The sequence below is a fragment of the Emydura macquarii genome, unplaced genomic scaffold (assembly GCF_026122565.2).
Source record: "Emydura macquarii macquarii isolate MOO-44397 ecotype Brisbane River unplaced genomic scaffold, CSIRO-AGI_Emac_v2 contig_3305, whole genome shotgun sequence".
In the NCBI taxonomy this organism is placed as follows: domain Eukaryota; kingdom Metazoa; phylum Chordata; order Testudines; family Chelidae; genus Emydura; species Emydura macquarii.
Window position 1 is genome coordinate 5851347 of NW_027133442.1, and position 22470 is coordinate 5873816.

Genomic DNA, 22470 nt, shown 5'->3' on the forward strand with positions numbered 1-22470 from the left:
GACGGAAGAATCCCATGCACTGCTGCAGACTGGGGACCAACTGGCTAAGCAGCAGTTCTGCAGAAAAGGACCTAGGGGTTACAGTGGAAAAGAAGCTGGATATGAAACAGTGTGCCTTTGTTGCCAAGAAGACTAACAGCATATTGGGCTGCATTAGTAGAAGCATTGCCAGCAGATCGAGGGAAGTGATTATTCCCCTCTATTCGGCACTGGTGAGGCCATGTTTGAAGTAGTGTGTCCAGTTTTGGGCCCCCCACTACTGGAAGGATATGGACAAATTGGAAAGTCCAGTGAGGGCAACAAAAACTATTAGGGGGCTAGAGCACATGACTTATGAGGAGAGGCTGAGGGAATTGGGCTTGTTTATTCTGCAGCAGAGAAGAGAAGGATTTGATAGCAGCCTTTAACTACCTGAAAGGGGTTTCAGGGAGGATGGAGCTAGGCTGTTCTCAGTGGTGGTACATGACAGAACTAGGAGCAATGGTCTCAAGTTGCAGTAGGGGAGGTCTAGATTGGATATTAGGAAAAACTTTTTCATGAGGAGGGTGGTGAAGCACTGGAATGGGTTACCCAGGGAAGTGGGGGAATCTCCATTTTTTAGAGGTTTTTAAGCTGCGGCTTGACAAAGCCCTGGCTGGGATGATTTAGTTGAGGATGGTCCTGCTTTGAGCAGGGCATTGGATTACATGACCTCCTGACGTTCCTTCCAACCCTAATCTTCTATGATTGATCTTTTTAATGGCCACAAAAACAGGAAACAGTCAAAAAATTGTATACTATATGCTTTTCCATATCATACTGTACAAATATTTTTTGAAGTCTGAACTATTGTTCCGATCGCTGTTCACTCTTATGAAAGATTTTTGCCATGAATAAGAGGCACGGAGATTAGATTATTCATCTGATCCAAAGCTATAGCTAAGCCATACTTCCTGGTATTTTAGCTGATGGAATTAATATCACAACATTCCCCTCTAGCAGACCGACACTTGCTAGTTCAAATTGCCAGTGCTGGTATTCATTTTGGCAGGATGCCTTAAAACAGGGTCTATGGGGAGACAGTACACAAGCACAATCACTCAATATCTAATCTAATACAAATTCTATTTTTCCTGTAATAGTATAGTTTTGCAAAGTCAGAGGAAAGCCATATAGCATGCTGTGCCCACATTTACATGATCATATTCTCAATGTCTCTCTTGCATCTCCTAGCAGAGTAAAGAAGGTGGAGGCGGCTTGTTTGCAGGAGCTGTGGGTAGAGGTAGACTATCTTCATTCTCCTTCCCAAATGAAAGGGACTAGGAACCTCTGCTCTGAGGTATTTCCCCGACTTCCTGCACTAGGGCTGGGGCTTTTGACTTCTCTTCCCCTCAGGCCAAGCTAAGAGGCAAGTAAAATTAACAAGACATTGGTCAGTTTTCCTGTTGTAGTTCAGTAACTTTGGACACACTGCTGTTCAGAAGAACTATGAGCAGCAGCAGCACTATTCACTGGGAAGGATGAAGCCCCATCTGACACTAAGGGATTTGTTTGCAGAGTCCCTATCCCACCACCCTCACAGTAGTCAAGAGATCATGGCCAGTGGATTTCATTTACTGAGCATTGAGCAGGGTCCAAATCCCAAAAATCTGACCTAAGGACCACACTGCCATGACCATGCTGCCCGACAAGCAGTAACTCCAGCCACAGTAGGAAGTCAGGGTTGGAAGGTAGCAGATAGAGTGGACTCAGAGGATCGCTGGATTAGTCCCCTCATGCAACCCATCCCCCAGGCAGGACTCAGGGCCTGAGACAGCCACCCAGAACAGACACTAGTCTGCCTCGCTGGCACTTTGGAGTCATCCCCCCTCTGTGGCCAAGTCCTCCCGCAGTGACTAGGGGTGTTCCAAGCTGGTTTTGTCTGGCAGCACCAGCAGCTGTCCAGCTGGGCCTGGGGCCAGTGGCCAGGCCAGGCCATCCACCCACGTGGGAAGCTGGTATGGCTCTCGGCGAGTTGGCCTGGCAGGCTCCCAGGGGGAATTATGCCACCTCAGATCATCTAGTATGGCAATGTGGGGGGGATAGTGAGAGGTGCAACAGGGTTATGTTTGGGAAGGTGGGGAGAATAGATCTTCAGTGCTTACAATTGGTTCTTAAAGGAATAGGATCTTTGGGGCTGGTTTTGAGATCCTTTTGGGCTTGTGGCTTTGGAAAAATTTGGAAAGGCTTGAGTCCAGGGACAGCAATCTGAAAGGAAATCACTCCAAGCAACAATTGGCAGAGAACTTGATTTCTCACTTGGGTATGGTGGCCCCTCATCTTTGTCTAGTCCTCTGACTAACAGGTATCTGGTAAGATTTTTCAAGTCCTTTGTATAAAGGAGGTGAGTGAATGCGGGAGCAAATGCTAGATACAATCTTAAAAGGAGGAGACCTGCCAGACAACAGAAGTAAAATGCTATCAGACTGTTATTTGCATATAGTTTGATAGGCATTCAAGGCTGTAGTCAGTTAGTCCACCTTTCTCCACAAATCTGTGTGCTTCCATGCTGCACCTTATACATACAACATTCTTCCCAAACTAACCCAGAAGCCACTGCCTTCTCTTATTCAAATCCTCCCTCCATGCTTACTTCTTCCGTGACACTAACAAGAAGTTAACCTAGCCACTGTATGAAATGGATACTTACAAAGAATATCCGAACACCACTTCAGAACTGAAGACCAGTATTACTAGTGCATCGCACACCTCCTAGCTTCCATCAGCTGTGCTCACAGCATCCACCCTCCTGCTCCCTTCTATTTCTGGAACTGAAATGCTATGTGCCCCCTTTTCCTTCTCCCCCCCCCTCAAGGCAGAGGCACTGTGTGCACTCCTATTCCTCCCATGTCTCCCCCAATATCTGGCTCCCCATTCTGTCCCTCGCCCCCACCATTATTTTCTGTGTCTGGGAGATAAGTGATTCAGGATGTTAACACATTAAACTAGTGGGAGGATGCATAGAGACGAGAGAGAGGCATTGTTATGATGAAAGGAATTAACAGGCATCATCAACCAATTATTTGAGAGAATTGCAGAGGTGCTTGCAGCTGTGCTAATCCGATGGCCATGCGCAATTTTTCCTCTGAAGGTTCCCCCCCAAAATCAGGTTCTGGTTACTGATGCCTAGACTAGTCTCTAAAATACTGGAATTGATCGGATGCTGTATTCAAATGTTATCACACTACAGATAGAGAAATGCCATCATATTGAGTGTAAGGCTTTTGCAAGCTCTGCCAACTTGACACCAGTCAATATTTCTTGAGTCAGGAGGACAGGTTTTTTTGGGTTTTGGGTTTTTTAAGATTATGGTCTATAAACAAGACCACCAAAGCAAAGAGCTAGCAAATTAGGTCATTTATTCCTAGAGGAACAGCCTTCAACTACTCACCTTGTTGTACATGTATCTAAGCATGAAGTCCAGTAGAAACGATTTCCCCTTGCGGAAAGCCCCTGCTACAGAAACAACTACTATATTGAGATCTCTTATGTGCTCCTGAAGCAAAATGTTCTCCAATGCCTCTTCATCGAGTTCAAAATTATGGTCATCTTCATGAGCAAGAACAATTTGTATAGGGCGAGGCTCCTCCAAATCTGCTTTAGCTTCCGTGTTGAGCAGGGCATCCTCCTCAAAACTCTTATCTATAAATTAACATTTGAAAAGACAATCAGTGAATCAAACTAAAGATGTACTGCTTTTCTGAATTCTGATAATGAAATTACAGTTCACATACTTTACAGAGCTCTTCAGATCTGCAAAAGCTCATAAGCTTGTATCTCTCACTAACAGAAGTTGGTTCAATAAAGGATATTATCTCACCCTCCTTGTCTCTCTAAGACCCTGGGACCAATATGGCTACACTACCACCACTGCACATATACTTTTGCCACGGCTACTTTAATGAAGCACGGATCAAGGTATTCTATTGCTATGAATGACAACTATACAGGTATTGTAAGTTGTTCTGGGCAAGTTGCCAGAATAAATTATGTTCTCCATTTCATATGGATCCTGTCCCCAATGGCATAAGTTCCCTATTGACAAAGAAACGTTTATTTTTATGAGCTCTATATGTAACACACTGCAAAGCAGCATCTGTATCTTAACACCTCAGCTTTCTTTTAACTTTAAAGGAGTTTTGCATTCCAAAATTATCTTTTCAGCATTAATATCCTGAAATCCTCTCTAAGGACTTTGGAAGTATAACTTCTGTTACAAACAAGGATCTTTGCTACACCTCTCCTCACTTGAAGAAAAAAAAAAAAAAAAAAAAAGAATCTGACTGATATAGACTATGTTAAAGATGACATAAAACTTATTTTTAGAACACTACTACATTTCCATTGACATAGAAGATCGGCAGTGGGACAGTTTTGGTTAGCAAATTGTACTGACTCACTATTACCTAATGTTACCCAGAGCTACAATGAAAAAGATTGTGTGTTGGAGTTTAAAAACAGCTTCTTTCCAATTCCAACACAATACTGATTTTAATCACTAAGTACATTTGGAAGTTTGCACTTTCAACACTGTTTGTTAATAATTAGCTAACACTGAACATACAGAGTGAGAAGCTCTTTTCAAAGACAGGATGAAATAACAGGCAAGATAAATTTACGCTTGTATCCTAGAGATATATTTAAATGCGCATGCAAAATGCAGAAGTGATTTTGCACCACTGGAAGCCTGTCTTGAATGAAGCATTAATAAGATGTTTGCTTTCAAAGTCAAGGATTTAGAAACAACTTTTTTGAACCGACATTTCTTCCTGATCTAGTGGAGAATAAAGGCCATCATATCTCTGAGACAGTTCCACATTATACACAAACACACAGACAAAATAGCAGTCAATTCCAATTTAGTCTTGAAAGCACCAAATTTTGCATTCTCCATCAGTAGGGTGCTAGGAGTGCTACAACTCAGGTCAACCTCAAAAAACTTTCATTCAGATTCACCAGCAAGTAAAAGAAGTCAAGACTAAGTAATCCCAATAGTGTATAAAAAAATCCAAGCAGAAAGCACATCTTTAAGATTCTCTAGAAAAAGGAAAAGGCACAAATTTTTGTTGCTCCTTGAAAATTCACTTTAACATTTATCCTTGAGCACTACAATTGAAGATCCAGCAAAAGTTAGAGATTATACTCTTTAGATATTCATATCAATATGCAAAGGATTATTCAAATCTCAACCCCAGTAGTTATTAACGGAATAGAGCAGCATTTCCCAAAGTGCAGCACAAACTTTCAGTTGCTCTCCACAGAATCAGTTTTCTTTAAAAAGACAATGACAAAATTAGTCTTCAGCTGTTATGGTTGTTAAAAAAAAAAAAAAAAAAAAAGTCACAACATGAAGTGAGTGTAACCAAATTTGAGATGTCAAAGTTTGCAGAGAGCCTAAAACAATAACTCTGAAGCATTAACTGCCCCATTTATTTCAACAAGTGCTAACTCAAATGTTACTGATGACAGTTACAATGTTTATGTTTTAAAATATTTCAGCTCAGAACATGTAAGAAAGGAGAGAAGATCTACATAAGCATTTCCAAGTGGCAGATGCCTATGTTAAAAGGAGTAAGCCCCTTTAGACACAAGGCAGGGTTTCAGGAGAGTACAGTTTTGTTTTCCTGGAAAGGGACTCAGCTTTCAGAAGTTCAGGAAGCACCAGGTTAGAGACTGCCCAATTTATAGGTAGTTCTTAGATAGACAAAGGTTCCAAGCCTAGTGAGGGGCAAGTCTGGAGGTTCCCACGGCAGAAGAGGGTAAAAAGGACAGGATGGGACAGGTTCCATAAGATTCCCAGCCACCATAAGATTTCCAGGTGGACTGGAGACCTCAAAGAATGTGGCATGAGATTTTGAACCACAAGGTCTCAAGATTTGGTGCCATGACAGGAGCTCTGGACTTAGAGTCACTTCCTGTTTGGTTGATTTCCAGCAGTCAGCCCCACTCCCGCCCTTATCTAGGTTTCTGCGAGCTATGCAAGTCACCACTTTGGGGGCTGCGAAAGAATTTTTCCTCATACCACCAGACTGGCTGAAGCTGAATGGCTTTTCTTTACCCTCCTTGCAGAAAAACCCAGGGCTGGAGAACAAAGTTTGGACCTATGGGAGAGGGGTTTAGTTGCTGCAACTTTTGGCAGGTGTCCAGTGCAGCAACTGGCTGATTTAGATGCAAAAAGGTAACCCACTATGTTATCATTGCTCTAGATACAAAAAGGGGACATAGGGGGTATCCCAAGGGCATCGCCTTTCAAGATGGGGGCAATATGTCTACCTCCTGGGGGCAAATGTGAAATAGCACATACTTTCTCAACCTGTGGTACATGTACCCCTGGGGGTACGCGAGACACAGGCAGGGGGTACCCAAGGAAAAACAGAATGAATGGGAGGTGGGCAGCAGCCCCTGCTTCCCACCCAGTCACAACTCCCAGCTGGGAGGCGGGCAGCAGCCGCTGGCTTTTGGGGAAGGCGCGTGGCAGCTGCCCACTTCCTGCCCGGTCCCAGCTCTTAGCTGGGAGGCAGGCAGCAGCCGCCTGCAACTTGCCCAGGTGGCAGCCTCCCTCCCTGGCTCAAAGCCCAGTGCCCAGACAACTGAACAACTATGACAGCCCCAGATTTTACCAGTTACCCTCTTTTCCTGTCTCCCTCTCTCACCCCTTCCTCCACTCAAATTTATGGCAAAAAATTTGGCACAGTGCTTTACGTTCCCCAGCACTGGCATGCTGCTCAAAGCCTCCTAGCTTTGGCCAACATCACCTCTACCCCAGGTACATACTTGAGCTGTGCACCTCTGGTGTAAAGGTGGTAACCCTACCCACACTAGATCTAACATCTGTCATATCATGGTCTTATATACTCAGCCCTTCTTCCAACACAGTGGTTCTTAATCTTTCCAAACTACTGTACCCCTGAAGCCTGAGTCCCACCCCCACGGGGCTGAGGCATGTAACTTAGTTTCATGGCGCCCCTGTGGCTCCAGGCAATTGCCTTTCTTGCCACCCCCAATACCAGCTCTGCACTTGCGACCCCTCTAAACCCCCAGGTTAAGAAACACTGTTCCAACATATAGCTCACATTAGTCTGTAAACATAAAATCCTATGGAAAATGGAGTGTTGGGGTATTTATTAAAATTTTCAGAAGTTGGGGGGTACTTGCTACTTGAAAGGTTGAGAAACACTGAACTAGCAGCTGGAACTCTCTCCCAGAGGAATTGTCCTACCAATGCACTTTATGGTGGTGCTGGAGGGGGGTGAGGTCCTCTCTCACCTCAAGCACTGAAAAAGGGAGAAACGCTAGCAGGTGGGTTGAGGCTCCCAGAGACACTGAGTGTGATGACTGGCTGTGGTGGGAGCACCCCAAGAATTTGCAAAGGAGTGCAAGTGAAAGCACTGGGCTGTCCCGATGGGAATGTTGGATGAAATTTGACTAATGAAGTTGCAGTCTGGTTACAATGTTTTTGACACATCCCTACCCTCTTCTGTGTGGTGAGCATACCAAAGGCTCCCCCCCCCCCCTTCAAAAACTTCAGCATTGTCTGAGCTACACCATTTAAACTGAAACAAGGAGTTACCTAAAGCTTTTTCCTCTGTCTCTAATAAAACTCCTACAGCTAGAATTCTGAACTGTGAACTGCCTGCAGCAATCAGGTTACTTGTTGCTGACAATGACTGCAAGCAATGGCTGCAGCTAATTCAATGCTGGTCATGGTTTATCTTCAAGTGTAGTCAAGAATTAGTCTCATTCAGCACCATTTAAAAAAAAAAAAGTGGTTAACCTCTGCAGCTCTTGAGCCCATTATCAGTCTGTCATCTCCTAGGTGAACCAGCATGATGCACTTAGAGGAGAAAGCTTGAGCTATGAGAGAGTGGTTAGCTGGCCTCAACCAGTGCACATAGGGTATGTCTACACAGCACAAAGCCTGGACTCTGACTCAAAGAAATTGGTCTGAGTTGGGCCAGGAACACCTCTGGACCCTGGCCCACAAATGCTGGTAGATGTGGGTCAGAGCCCAAGTCCTGCTGTGATGCAGATCCAGGCTCATACATTTTGCAATGTAGATGCAAGCTCCAGTCCAGGTTGCCAGACTCTGACCAAGAGAGTCCACTAATGCGACCCCACAGTCCCCTGAAGCTGTGCTTCCAAGCCCTTCAATCCCAGAACTTCCCACTCACTTCCCAGCTGTTCAGCATTTTAACCCTTCATTTCTGTACAGACTGCTCAACTGAAAACACTCCACGCACATGTATTAGCATGGCCAGGACTAAGACAATGACCTGCATCAAGTGCACTGCTAGCTGGCCCGACTGCCTGCAAACTGAGTCCCCAAACGTGGCTAGTATGAGTCCAAACAAAACCAGAGTGTGCATTTGGTCCATTGATGGCTTTACTAGGAGTCCAACTGACAGTGGAGGGGGGCACTTTGTGTTCGGAGTCTTTGCGTCTGACAGTCAGGTGGATCTGTGCATAGACATAGGGTGCATGTAAGGAGGCTAAATCAGCATCTTGTTGACTTCATTACAAATTTATCACACATTGCTGGCTGGTGGTTAAAGCAAACTTCTCAGAGTAGGAACTTTCATAGATTAAAAGGGCAGAAGGCACCATACTGTGGTCATCTAGTCTGGCCTCTTCTATAACGAAGGCCATAGAACTTCCACAAAATAATTGCTAGCAAAGACCTTTTAGAAAAACATCCCATCTTGAATTAAAAGTGGTCCCTGATGGTGACTCCACCAAGATCCTTGGTAAATTGTTCCAAAGATTAATGACTTTCACTGTTAAAAATGTATGCCTTATTTCTAGTCTGATTACTTTGAGGGCTTCCTCCAATTCACGAATCCCCTCCATTCTGAGATATGCTGGTTGGTCACTAGATGCCTAAATATCTCCTTAGCATGGCTGTCCTCCGCTGGCCTGGAACAGAAGTTCATGCTTCCACTTGGGGAGCTCCAGAATATCAATGTTCTCCAGAGCTTGCCCTGCCTGAAAAGATTCAGCAACCATTGCTAGTAACTAGATCACTCAAATCTCCCCCACTCCCCTCAAAAATGAAGGGGTTACAGGAATAATTTCAGATGGAGAGTATGTCTCTCTCTCTCTCTCTCACCTAGGATATGTGATAGTTTCTCCAAAAGACATCTGAAGTAGACAGTGGTTTGTGTGTGAGTAAAGTACACACCATTGATAAAATTATCTTTTGACCTTGAATTAAAGCAGCCCCTTCCATAGAGGAGGAAACAATGTACTTTTTAAAATCATGGTCACACGAATGTGCATTCTCGCCTTTCAAGGTGTTTCTATTCCACAGGGCACACACACGGGTCTAGGAGACTGGGGGTGCAGACCAACCTACTGTGAGCAAAAAGAATGAGAGTCCAAGATGAACTGATGGGATTGTTGCTAGATAAAACAAATCAGCAAATAAGAGTTCCAGAAGGACCAAGTGGAGTATAAAGAGCATAAGGCTCATGAATGGTGGAAAGAGAAAGACTGCAGAGTGAGGAGCACAGCTGCAGATGAAGGAAAACAGAGCACAGAAGAAGTTGTTTGAGAGATTACTTGCACTCATGGCTACCAATCTGCAGACTCCAGTGCCATCGTCAGCTCCTACCCTGCAACCTGAGTCCCTCTGTGCTATTGAGCCCTGCAGATGACATCCTTTGGACAATTCAGGAAGTGGCTGGACCATGTCACAGGCAATGAACATTAGCAAATGGAACGGACAAATTTACCCTGTACATCCATCCATTCTTGTCCAGTTGCAGTCTGCATGTGCAAAATTTTAACCAGAAAGGATAAAAAGAATAGAGGGACAGGGGACACCCAGGAATAGTTGGACATAATTGCAAACATGTACCTTTGACTGTTTTGGCATTGAGTGTGTGTATTTTGCTGTACACATTGACGGCAGCTGATCTGCCTTTCTGGTTCTTACAGTGGTATGTAAATACTGGCTTAAAAGTATTGAATTTGCACACGAAGCTACAATGAATGTCACCACATGTCCATTCTCAATAACTTTCATAATTAAAATTTACAAACTATCAAACAAGTCCATAAACTGAGTTGCAGTATATGGTTAATACTGACCAAATGCATGGCACTGTGCAAATCCATTATGTGGGCACACAAGGCATCCCTGATTTCTGTTGTGCATGTAAATCCAGCACCAGTCAGAAGAGGCACACTGTCTGGTTGTATGCACTCAGGCAGAAATCCAGCATTTTGTCTTGAGTCCACTCCTGGCAGAACAAGGTTCCCCCTTCTCCTCACAGACAGTGTGCAGAATACAGCAAGCCACAATAATTCAGACTGCACTGACTACACTGGCATCCAAATGGTTTGAAGGCAGCACCAATGGATTTCAAATGCACATTCCACCACCATCCTACAGCTCCAGAGTGTGTAGCTGAATCTTTTGCCAGGCCCTCTGAAATCAGGGTACAGATTCATAAGCTACAGCAACAAGAGGTAAACAGTGTCCCCTAGAGTAACAGTGGGGATAATGATTCCATTTATGTCATTTGGTGAGAACAACGTCCCAGTTTATCCATGAAGGTTAAGTCGCAGAACACCTTGGTATCATGTCCCCAGCCAGTGCATTTCGTTAGTGTCCATGAATCTGCCTGTGGTCGACCAGGGCCTGCCTAACGATGCAATAGTACCTTTGTGGTTTAGGTACTTGTGTTCCTTGTGGAGAGACGTCTAAAGGCTCGAGTCCCATCAGTGGCCCAATGCAGTTTGTAAAGCCCATTTGCTCAAAGCCAGCGAGTATTTCAGAAACATTTGTCATGCTCATCCGTTTTGGGTACACCACACTCCTGATCGCCTCACAGCCCTCTTCCACAACAATCCCCACCGTTTATTTGCCAGCTCCAAACTGGTTGGCCACAGACCTAAAGCAGTCTGGGGTAGCCAGCTTCCAAATTGCTAGAGCTACCCATTTCTGGACCAGGATGGCATGCCTCACGTAGGTGACCTGGTGCTGAAGAATAGGAGCAAACTGATCACAAACCCCAAGGAACATCTGCTTCTTCCTTTGAAAGTACTGGACCCACTGCTGGTCACCCCAGGCCCACATGACAGTGTGATCCCATCAGTCTGTGGTAGGGGCCCTGCTCCAGAAGCACCAGTCTCCACAGGTGGAATCTGCAGGTAATGCAACAGGCAGAAGCAGCATCAGCTGGGTCGCAGCTGGCGCCTTCGTATGCCCTTCAGAGGTACCTTTGGCAGCTCAAACTGCCAAAAAGGTCACCAACATCTCGCAAGTGTTCCGCTTGTTTCCCAAATTAAGACTGAGCATTAGGTAGAGAAGTACTTCCACTGGGGCAGGATTCATGTTGGCTCACGCTGCTAGGAGCATACAGATAAACTGGCTCATCTGAACACATTGGCAGGCTAAAACCACCCAAAACACTGCCATTCAATTCCCGGGGGATGGACAGACAGACAAGTTCTCCCACAACTCACTATGAAAAAAGCCCCAGAACAACATCAGCGGACAAGGCTGCTAGGAACCCTGGGATACAATAGCATATGGCCACAGATGCTGAATTTCTGACTCAGGTTTCCAATGCAGTGTGGATGCTCAAGCACAGACTTGAAAACATCGAGTCTGCAGGTATGGAGCTCACAGACCTGGGCTTAGTGTGCTCTTTTGACATAAACAGACGTTAGTACTCACTGCATGTTCCACTGATTCCCAGTTTGCTTTGATACAGCTCTAAATTATTTAGGACCTGACTCATTTACTATCATGTGCCCCTGTTGTGGTCATTGTGATCAGCTAGAACAGTCTTGCTGCATATCCCTACGGTGACTGGTTTCAGGATGGGCTGCAAGTACTACATGAATTTGTTTTAAAAAATTGTTCCAGAGATCATTTGAAGGTTCACATGAATTTGCTGTTTCTTCCCCACTAGACGTGGGGGGAAGAGACACTGCTCAATATACTGCACCAAAAGAGCTTCTGAACACAAGTATTATCCTATTTTTCCCCACTTTAAGTGGCAGCTGGTGGAATATAGATCCCTGTAGGCTCTGGTTTGCCCTAATCTCTAGATTTGTGTGTAGCTGTAATTCACTGAAAAAGCAAGTGTCTTGGGCGTGAAGCTTGTCTGATTGGGTTCTAATCAAACCACAATGCCTACAGTCATTCCAATTTGAGCTGAAGGAAAGCAGAAGTCCTGATCCAACTGGCAGCCCAGCAATAATCCAATCAAGCCACGGAGGCAGAGGTCTCCCATCACCATGATACAATGCAGCAAGTACTTGCAGGAGTTGCTTTCACAGGTACCTCAGGAACCAATGAAGGCAGTCTCTTGGAAGGACACACCATTAGACATATACAAATGATGCTGCCACCATTTGATTCATTGATAGCAGAATCCTAGCCAACACCCGCTGGTTCTGCCAAGTCATTTCTGGCAAGGCTATAGTATCCTGGATCCCGTTCTCAGACAGACACACCTTTGAGTAAAGCTCCTATGCACTCCAAATGTTTTGTGGCATAGTAAAACATTCAATAGTTTTGCATAAAGCCTAAAAACTCCAGTGGCATGATAACCCTGGGAAGGAATCAAAAGATGGGTCACTGTCTCTTCTCAGCCAGTTCTAAGAACACTGCACTCCAGTCTATGAGGATGAGAAATATCTGCTTCCAAGCATTATGAACACATGATGTCTCAACACCAGCTAAAAAAAAAAGAGATAGTACTCAGAGTTTATAGTGCTGAAAAAGATTTTCAAAGCAATGGGAAACTGTCAAAGTTCCTGCCTAGAACCTTATTATCCTTTGAAAGCTCTACACTTCATTTTGAGCACCCTTCATCACTATTCCTCTTAGTTATCCATTAAGCTTATTTCTGTAAGAGCCTTCTCCTTTTTGCTTTCATAGCAACAGAATGATCTTTAAAACCTTTCTACTTGCAGTCCCAAGATTAACTGAATTTCACAGGAAACTTGATATTGTCTTCATTCCATCGACAGCAGATGTGCAAACTTCGGAAGTCGGGAAGATCCTATGATAAGTATTTCAGATTTCCTGAACTCTTACAATGGTGTATATTTTCAGGACCTTAATAGAATAAAAGCTAAATAGTTCTGGTCCTATATGAAAAAGAGGAGTATTGTGAAGAACACCTGTTTAAGTTAATGTCAGAGCCAATTCCACAAGGGATCTATAAGTGTTTGCCACACAGCAACCTAGCCAACCCTTTACACCAACCCCGCACAGAACTGATTAGACTGTACTCAGCTTTCCAAGTTCAGCAGTCAGGACTGGCCTAATTTCCTCAGCTAGTATTTTCCACACAACTCCAAGTACTAGAATTATTAGTTAAAGCTACATGAATTCAAGTTGGAGGCATACACAAAAAATATTTTGTTTCCTACCTCAAAACTGAACTCTGGGAATGGGTCCATCAAGTATCATTATTTAAGAATTTGCATTTATGAAAGTTAATTCTAGCTAAGTCATGACTAAAGCTGAGCAAAATACTAAAGCTGCCTACTTGAATTCACAACATGGAGGAGGATCTGGAACAAAAAACACTTGGGGGTTTCTCCCCCAACATCCCCCCCAAAAAAAGTTTTTTAGACTTGCAGTAAGTGAGGGAGGGATTATCCAGCTGCATTTGGCTTCTGAAAGGCCTTGGCTACCAGCAGGTCTTGAAAGACTTACCAAACGTCTCCTAGCCAGAGGGAGATATGAAAGACAAGGATAAGAATCCATCCATCAAAGTCAAGGAGAACCAACAAACTCCTGATGCTGGGATTTCTACTGCTGTTTTCTCTTGACTATGCTTGGAGCTCCATCTCTCTCAGCCTCTGGCTAGTAAGGTCTTACAACCATCTGAAGCTTCACACAATCGCACACCACAGGTGCATAGCAGAAGGAGGAACTTTGTCTCTTCCACCCCCAAGCCAGCTGGCTGTCATAAGGAAGGCTGGAAGGATGTAAGAGAACTCTTCAACCAACTTTTTTAATTTTTCTTTTAAGTGGTGTGGGGACAGGGAAGAGGAGCGTCCTTTGCCTCAGTGAATAACTCCAATGCCTGCTCACAGTTTTTCCAAGCAGCAAATGGATGTTCTTGCCGGCATCAATGCTGCCCAGACAATTCTGAAGAGCCACAGTGAAACTGAACAATGTGCTTTGCAAATCTATAAGATGGTGGTGGCACCGTAGGTACTTGCAGACTCAAGGAGATGCAGAATCAATTTACCTGTGGAAAGTTACCTGTACAAACATAAGAACCATCAAGTTTTGTTTGTTTTTAATGAAAACTTAAGAATTGGAGTCAGGGGGACAGAAATAGGGAATGAGGTGGTGAGAGAACTGGACAGTCCACCAACTTGTGGAACTAAACAAACCCCACTCCTGCGCTGAAAGGACTTCCCAATTTAAAGTGGATTTTTCAAGCCCTAGTCATCAGAAGGTTAATCATTTTTCCATGGTAAATCCTGCTTTATTCTGTTCAGCTTGCCAAGCCCACATCTTGTTTCTTAAATTTATTTGATGCTCTTCAGCAGGCAACAAGCAAGAGGCAGACAGGCAGTCAGATTGGATTACAAGACCTCACACCAAGGGGAGTACGTGTAGGTTCTCCTTTTAGCTTTTTGGTTGCAGGCACAACTATACCAAGGGAACGATCTAGAAACAGGAATGAAGCCCTTTTATAAGTTTCTCTGCATGAGGCAGTGCACAATAAGGAAGGCAAGGCAAGGCAATCAAAGTCTTGTGACAACCTGTTTAGAAACTCAAAGAATTTCTATAATTCAACTGTTCGTTTGTCTCTTCAAGTGCAAATTAAGCAAAAGCCAATTTAGTTAGCCACTGGTCTTGTCTATTTAGATAAAGGAGGCCTGTACGAAATTTTTAGGCCTGCATTTGCAACTACGGTCAGAAGTGCAATACAGCTTTGTTAAGCTTTTTTGCAGTATTGTAGAATCACAGACTCAGAAATAAGGTTGAAAGGGATCTCAAGACGGCATCAAGTGCAGCCCCCTTTGCTGATACGGGACAAGTTAACCTAAATCCTCTGACAGGTGTTTGTACAATTTGTTCTTAAACCTTCCTCGGAAGCCTAGTCCAGAGCTTTACTACCCTTAGTTAAGTTTTTCCTAATATATAACTGAAGTCTCCCTTGCTACAGATTAAACCCATTACTTCTTGTCCCACCTTCAGTGGACATGGAGAACTTGATCACTGTCCTCTTTATAACAGTCCTTAACACAACTGAAGTCTTATCAGGCCCGCCCTCAATCTTGTTTTTTCAAAACTAAATGCCCAGTTTTTTAACCTTTCCTCTTTTTAACCAGTCAGAGTTTCTACATCTTTTATAATTTTTGTTGCTCTCCTCTGGACTCTCCAAATCTTTCCTGAAGTGTGGTGTGGTGCCCAGAATTGGACAGTGCTTCAGCTGAGTCCTCATTAGTGCCAAGTAGAGCAGGACAGTGACCTCCCACATCTGACATACAAACTCTCCTGTTAACACACCCCAGAATATCAGCCTTTCACAACTGCATCATATTGCGGACTCATTCCATTTGTGATCCACTACAACCCCCAGATCCTTTTCTGCAGTACTACTGCCTAGCTAGTTATTCCCCATTTTGCAGTTGTGCATTTGATTGTTCCTTCTTAAGTGAAGTACTTTGCACTTATCTGAATTTTCATCTTGTTGAATTCAGACTAATTCTCCAGTTTGTCTATTTTTAATTCTAATCTAATCTAATTCTAATCTTCCGAAGTGCTTGCAACCCCTCCAAGCTTGGTGACATCTCAAATTTTTATTGGCACACTCTCCACTACATTATCCAAGTCATTAATGAAAACATGAACTAGTACCAGCCCCAGGACTAACCCCTGCAGGACTCCTCTACATCAACCCTCTCAGTCTGAAAGTGAACCATTGATAACTACTCTGATTTTGGTCTTTCAACCCAGGTGTGCATACACCTAGTAATTTTATCTAGACCACATTTCCCTAGTTTGCTGAGGAGATTCATGTAGGCCTGTGTCAAGAGCTTTGCTAAAAATCAAGATATAGGTCTAACTGCTTCTCTCCCTCATCTATATCTGCTAGGCCAGCCCAATAACCCTGTCAAAGGAGGAAATTAGGTTGGTTTGGCATGATTTGTTCTTGACAAATCCATACTGGCAATTCCTTATAATCCTCTTATGTTCTAGGTTTTACAAATTGATTGTGAGTAATTAGTACTATTTTGGTGCCCACAGTGTTTGCCTTGTATGTATTTTACAATAATTTCATTCTGGAAAATTAAAACATTAGTTTTAGCAAGTGTTCAATATACTCAGTTATCCCAAGAGGCTAGAGAACACTCCACGTCTCTATGCCTGTTTCCCTCCCACTTATTGGCTAGTCTATTTGGATTTTAGTCTCTTTGGGGCAGGGATGGTCTTTCATTATGTGACTACAGAGTGAATTCATCTGCACTCACCACAACAAGAGCTGGTTACAAAAGAAAAGATCAAAACCTAGGATTATTTCCCAACACTAGGTTTTTGTAAGAGGGCTAGTTGACTTCTATGCAGTCCATCTTTCTGAAGCCTACAGGAAAAGGCTGACTTACATAAGAAGTCAGTAACTTGTTACTACTACATTTTGGGCTAAAGTTTCATACTCCTACTAGCATGAAAACTGCTTAAAGGAATACAGTTTGCCTGGGGTCTTTTAAGTTGACTAATTTCCTTTTTAAATAAGAAGTGCTAGCTTTTTTAAAAATAGAGATTGTTTCACTCCTATGCTGATATTTATATGAGTCTTTTCAGAAAGGGAAAGATGATACAGGAGAATCTGAAAGTTAGTACACAGAGTGCTATCACATGCATAGTCAACTGAAAAAATTGGGAAAGTCTGTCCCTTGATGACTTTCCAATCATAGTAATCTTGGGTTTTGCTTGTAAGCACACTAGGTACCAAAATTTCACACAAATATATTTTCAAGTTGATAGTGGTACCTTTAAAAGGAAAGTTTACTTATAATCAGAAAGTTTACTATCTGATGTTCTGGGTGTATATTTGGAGCTAAGATTCCAAGCTGGTTCTTGTGGAAGAGTCTTAAAAATTATGCTTTTGCACATTGTACAAGGATCTTGTCAGACCTTTTCACCCAGCTAAAGGACAGACATTTTAGTCTTTCTGCCTCCTCTAGTGAGAAAAGCCTGAGTATGTTTAGTGTTTTGGGGTAGTGAACTGAATACAGAAAGTGTAGTCATGTGTGAAATGTTAAGAGTTTAAGTTCTCTTAAGACAGATGCAAATAAAATTTACTTTCCTTTAGTTAATTTATAAGCATATTTTCAACATTTAAACAAATAATTCATAGTTCAGTTCTGAGACAGTTCTGCTACACTTCTAAGTGATAGCAATTGTTAATTTTTTTAAATTTTATTTTATCTACCCCCTTTTTCCAGTTGTCTCATTCTGTAAAGTCACAGCAGGATCCACATGAAAGTTATGGCACTACTGCAGACTTCTACGCATCACTGCCTTTCTATTGCTGACTAGCACATACTGCCAAGTAGCTCATTTTAAGGCCAGAAATAATTAAGTGTTTTGAATATTTCTGCTATAAATAGAACTGATGAGTTAAGTTCCAAAGACTTGCTTGAATATCCAACAAGAATGTGGGGGAAAACGAATATATTTAACATCCCCCAAATCCCTTTCAAATTACAGAATTTCTGTTTCTGATGTTTGTTAATTCTGGAGCTGTTATATAAAACCATAAAAAAGCATAAGTACCTGAAGCTACAGTTCCACAAGGGAATGGAGAGAGAAGGTATTCTGGTGATCTGGAAACCCAAGAAGTGTCATAGTTAATTAACCATAGGTCTATCTAGTCTTAAAGAGCCTTTTGATTTATTTTGTCTGTTTATTGAGAGCTGTGTATACAATGGCAGAGGAAGAGTCTTTCCCACTAAGCAGATGGAAGCCTAATATTGGAACCTAAATACTGGAAACCCAGTATTTTACTGTGTTTTTTAATTAAAAAGAAAATGCAGGAGACTTTTGTTTTTGCAGACAGTCGATTACTGCAGGAAAAGTGGCAAAAAGTTAATACCCTTCCCTGTCCCAATACATTCAGCAGTTTGCTTCCACACAAATTGGGCTTCTGCAGATAATTACTACCATGCTGTTACAGTCTTGGAAAATGTGAAATGTGACACAAACCCAGTCAAATTTTACTATCCTGTTTTGGGGAGACACTATGGATCAAGCAGCTCAGACAATTATGTTCCTCTACTGCTGAAGAGTAAAGTTTGGCTTTTGGGGCGGGGGGGTTGGATGGGGAAGGAGGAGGCAGTGACAAACTAAAGGTTTGTTTCTCTTCCTCCTCACCTACAGATCTTTTATTAGCACAGATCGTCAGCACATAGCAAGACCCCAGCAGAATGAGATCTACCAGTGCAGAGTTGGCATAATACTGTAGTATTTCCTAAAACAGCAAGTTAAGATGTGTATGGAGAGGAAAAAGGCAGGATTTGCATCACCCTTCTCACCTTCCCTCCCACTCCCCACTCCAAAAAAGTCTTGTTTACTGCCTCCAGAAGTGATCAGATCCCATAAAGCACTAAGACTATATACACATGGAAGGCTACGCAGAACTTCTTGTCCACACTTCAGGCAACCAACTTCTTGTATGCTGAAGTAGATTTAATTGCTCTTTGCATCCATGATCAAACTGGGATTTTATTGAAATTTGTTTTTTCCCCAAGGCTAGCTTGGATTCTGACTCTGGTTGTCCAACAGGAAAAGTTGATCACCCTGATTCTTCCTAAGCAAAGTTGAATTTTAAATTATAACTGGTAGTGGGAAACCAATGTTAATCTGGTGTTTCACTAACTTGCTAGCTGAGGAGAGAATGCTATGTGTAGAAAGGAATAGCACAAGTTTTCAGTATCAGCAGAGGATAGGCTGAATAAAGTTTTTTTTTTTATTTAAATTGGATTTTTTTTTATTAAATTATAGTAAATTGTTCTTGAATCCCTGAGATTCTCATAAAAGAATGAGCTGAAGGCTGCTTTTCTATACAAAGAAAGAATTGGGGGAAAAACATCTAACTTTTGAGGTCAAGCTTTATAAATATGGCACAATAGGTCAGCCTAAGTCACTTAGGAGAGACTGTCATTTTCAAGAGATTTAGCCAAGTAGGAACTTAAGCTCAAGTCACTTTCACTTAGGTATATTTGAAAATTCTCCAAGGCTAACCTGAAATCAGTTTATTTCACTGAATAGAGTTAATCCTCCTATTCAATAAATCACTTAGTTGGAAATGTGAAACATGTTTCGATAAGAGACATTCCTGTATCCAAAACATCTAAGGTTGTTTTGTTTAATAAAAATAAGTTTTATATGCTGTTGCATGTAATTAAATTCCAGTTACCATCTGAACAGATTGACATAATTCATGAGCAAAAAGTTAAATATCTAGTAAATAAGCAATATATCATTTACCATCTTCTAACATACTGAAAGTGTACATAAGAATCTGAAAGTGTTAACCTATATAATTGCTTCAATGAATAGTTATAGTCTATCCTCCTAGGTAGTAGAAAGACATACCAAATCTAGTGTAAAGGCTCTGTTTAGTTGTAAATCAATGTTTTAATGCTTATGTAAACCAATGAGAATGCATCTTTAGAAAAGAACTGAAGTACAAATGGAAAAGCTGATTAAAATTGATTTAAATCAAGGCTTTCCATTTGGTGATTTAAATCAATTTACTCTCCCAGAGGGCTACTCAAGATAGAAGGAATTGCAGTTAAACAAGCAGATTTCCTTTTCTGGGTCCCCTACAGCTCTCCTCACCTTGGAGCAAAAGAAAATTCTTGAGCTGCTCCTGCATGAAGCATTTTCTTATCATAAAGGTAGTGAAGTTCTCCAGGATCATGCCAGTTTCACTCTATTAGGACCTGTTTACACTATAATTTAAACCAACTTTGTAACAATTTGGTGGCATGGCTTGCACTAATATGACTTATGTCTACATACAACGTGTAGTTCTGTTAGGCGTGGTCTACACTAGCAACATACATCACTATAACTATGTCACTTACGGGTGTGGAAATCTACACCCCAGCATGACACAATTATACCAATCTAACTCCCAGTGCAGAAAGCGCTATGTTGACAGGAGGGCTTAGAACATAAGAACGACCATATTGGGTCACACCAATGGTCCATCTAGCCCAGTATCCTGTTCTCTGACAGTGGCCAATGCCAGGTGCTACAGATGGAATGAACAGGACAAGTAATCATCAAGAGATTCATCCAGTCACCCATTTCCAGCTTCTGGCAAACAGAGACTAAGAACACTTCTGAGAATGGTTTTGCATCCCTGTCCATCATGGCTAATAGCCAATAATAGATCTATCCTCCATGAATTTAACTAGTTCTTTTTTGCACCCTATTATAGTCTTGGCCTTCACAACATCCTCTGGCAAGGAGTCCCACAGGTTGACTTTGCATTCTCTGAAGAAATCTTTCCTTTTGTTAGTTTTAAACCAGGTGCCTAATAATTACATTTGATGACCCCTATTTCTTGTGTTATGAAGAGTAAACACCACTTCCTTATTTACTTTCTCCACGAGTCATGATTTTATAGATCTCGATCATATCCCCCCTTAGTCGTCTCTTTCCCAAGCTGAAAAGTCCCAGTTTTATTACTCTCCCCCAATGTGGAAGTTGTTCCATACCCCTAATGATTTTAGTTGCCCTTTTCTGTACCTTTTCTAATTCCAATATATCTTTTTTTTTGATGGGGTGATCAGATCTGCATGCAGTATGCAAGATGTGGGCATACCATGGATATATAGAGAGACAATATGATATTTTCTGTCCCTTTTCTAATGATTCCCAACATTGTTAACTTTTTTGACTGCCGCTGCACATTGAGTGGATGTTTTCGGAGAACTATCCACAATAACTCCAAGATCTTTCTTGAGTGGCAACAGCTAATTAAGACCCCATTTTATATATATAGTTGGGATTATGTTTTCCCATGTGCGTTACTTTGCATTTATCCACATTGAATTTCATCTGCCATTTTGTTGCCCGGTCACCCAGTTTTGTGAAATCCCTTTATAACTCTTCGCAGTCTGCTTTGGACTTAACTATTCTTAGTTTTGTATCATCTGCAAGTTTTGACACCTCCCTATTTACCCCTTTTTCCATATCATTTATGAATATGTTGAACAGCACTGGTCCCAGTATGGAACCCTGGGGAACACCTCATTAGAATCTGGGACAGTTCCTCAGATTTGTCACCTAAAAAGAATGGCTCAGGTTTGAGACTCTCCCTCACATCCTCAGCCAAGACGACCATCAAAGCAAAGAATTTGTTTAGTTTCTCTGCAATAGCCTTATCTTCCTTGAGTGCTCCTTTAGCATCTCGGTCAACCAGTGGCCTCACTGGTTGTTTAGCGGGCTCCCTGCTCCTGATGTACTTACTTTTTTTACGGTTACTTTGAGTCTTTGACTAGTTGCTCTTCAAATTCTTTTTTGGTCTTCCTAATTGTATTTTTACACTTCACTTGCCAGAGGTTATGCTCCTTTCTATTTTCCTCAATAGGATTTAACTTCCACTTTTTAAAGGATGCCTTTTTGCCACTAACTGCTTCTTTTATTTTGTTGTTTAGCTACGGTGGCACTTTTTTGGACCTCTTACTATATTTTTTAATTTGGGGTATAAATTTATATTGAGCCTCTATTATGGTCTCTTCAAAAAGATTCCATGCAGCTTGCAAGGATTTCACTTTTGGCACTGTGTCTTTTAATTTCTGTTTAACTAACTTCCTCGTTTTGTGTAATTCCCCTTTCTGAAATTAAATGCTACCATGGTGGGCTGCTTTGGTGTCCCTTCTCCACAGGAACATTAAATTGTATTATGTTATGGTCACTATTACCAAGCGATTCAGCTATATTCACCTCTTAGACCAGATCCTGTGCTCCACTTAAGACTAAATCAAGAATTGCCTCTCCTCTTGTGGGTACCAGGACTAGCTGCTCCAAAAGGTAGTCATTTAAGGCGTCAAGAAACTTTCTCTATGCATCCCCATCCTAAGGTGACATGTACCCAGTCAATATGGGGATAGCTGAAATCTGCCATTATTGAGTTTTTTTATTTTTATAGCCTCTCTAATCTCCCTGACCATTTCAATTACTACATCCTGGTGAGGTGATCAGCAGTATATCCCTACTGCTATATTTTTATTATTCAAGTATGGAATTACTATCCAGAGAGATTCTATGGTACAGTTTGGTTCATTTAAGATTTTTAAATCATTTAACTCTATGCTTTCTTTCACATATAGTGCCACTCCCCCACAAGTACAACCTATTCTGTGCTTCCGATATATTTTGTAGCCTGATATTACTGTGTCCCATTGATTATCCTCATTCTACCAAGTTTCTGTGATGCCTATTAT

The 22470-nt window shown here is 42.1% G+C and overlaps 1 protein-coding gene across 3 annotated transcripts in view; it reads right to left on the reverse strand.

Moving 5' to 3' along the window:
• ATL2 (atlastin GTPase 2) overlaps nucleotides 1-22470 on the reverse strand; it is a 73525-nt gene that overhangs the window by 39051 nt on the left and 12004 nt on the right. For 2 of the 3 annotated variants that reach the window (XM_067533032.1, XM_067533033.1), the window contains exon 2: nucleotides 3410-3660. The exons of the other annotated variant lie outside the window; for it this stretch is intronic. In XM_067533032.1, coding sequence (XP_067389133.1) covers nucleotides 3410-3660 — 251 coding nt within the window. The remainder of the gene's footprint in view (nucleotides 1-3409; nucleotides 3661-22470) is intronic. 3 annotated transcript variants of the gene reach the window in all.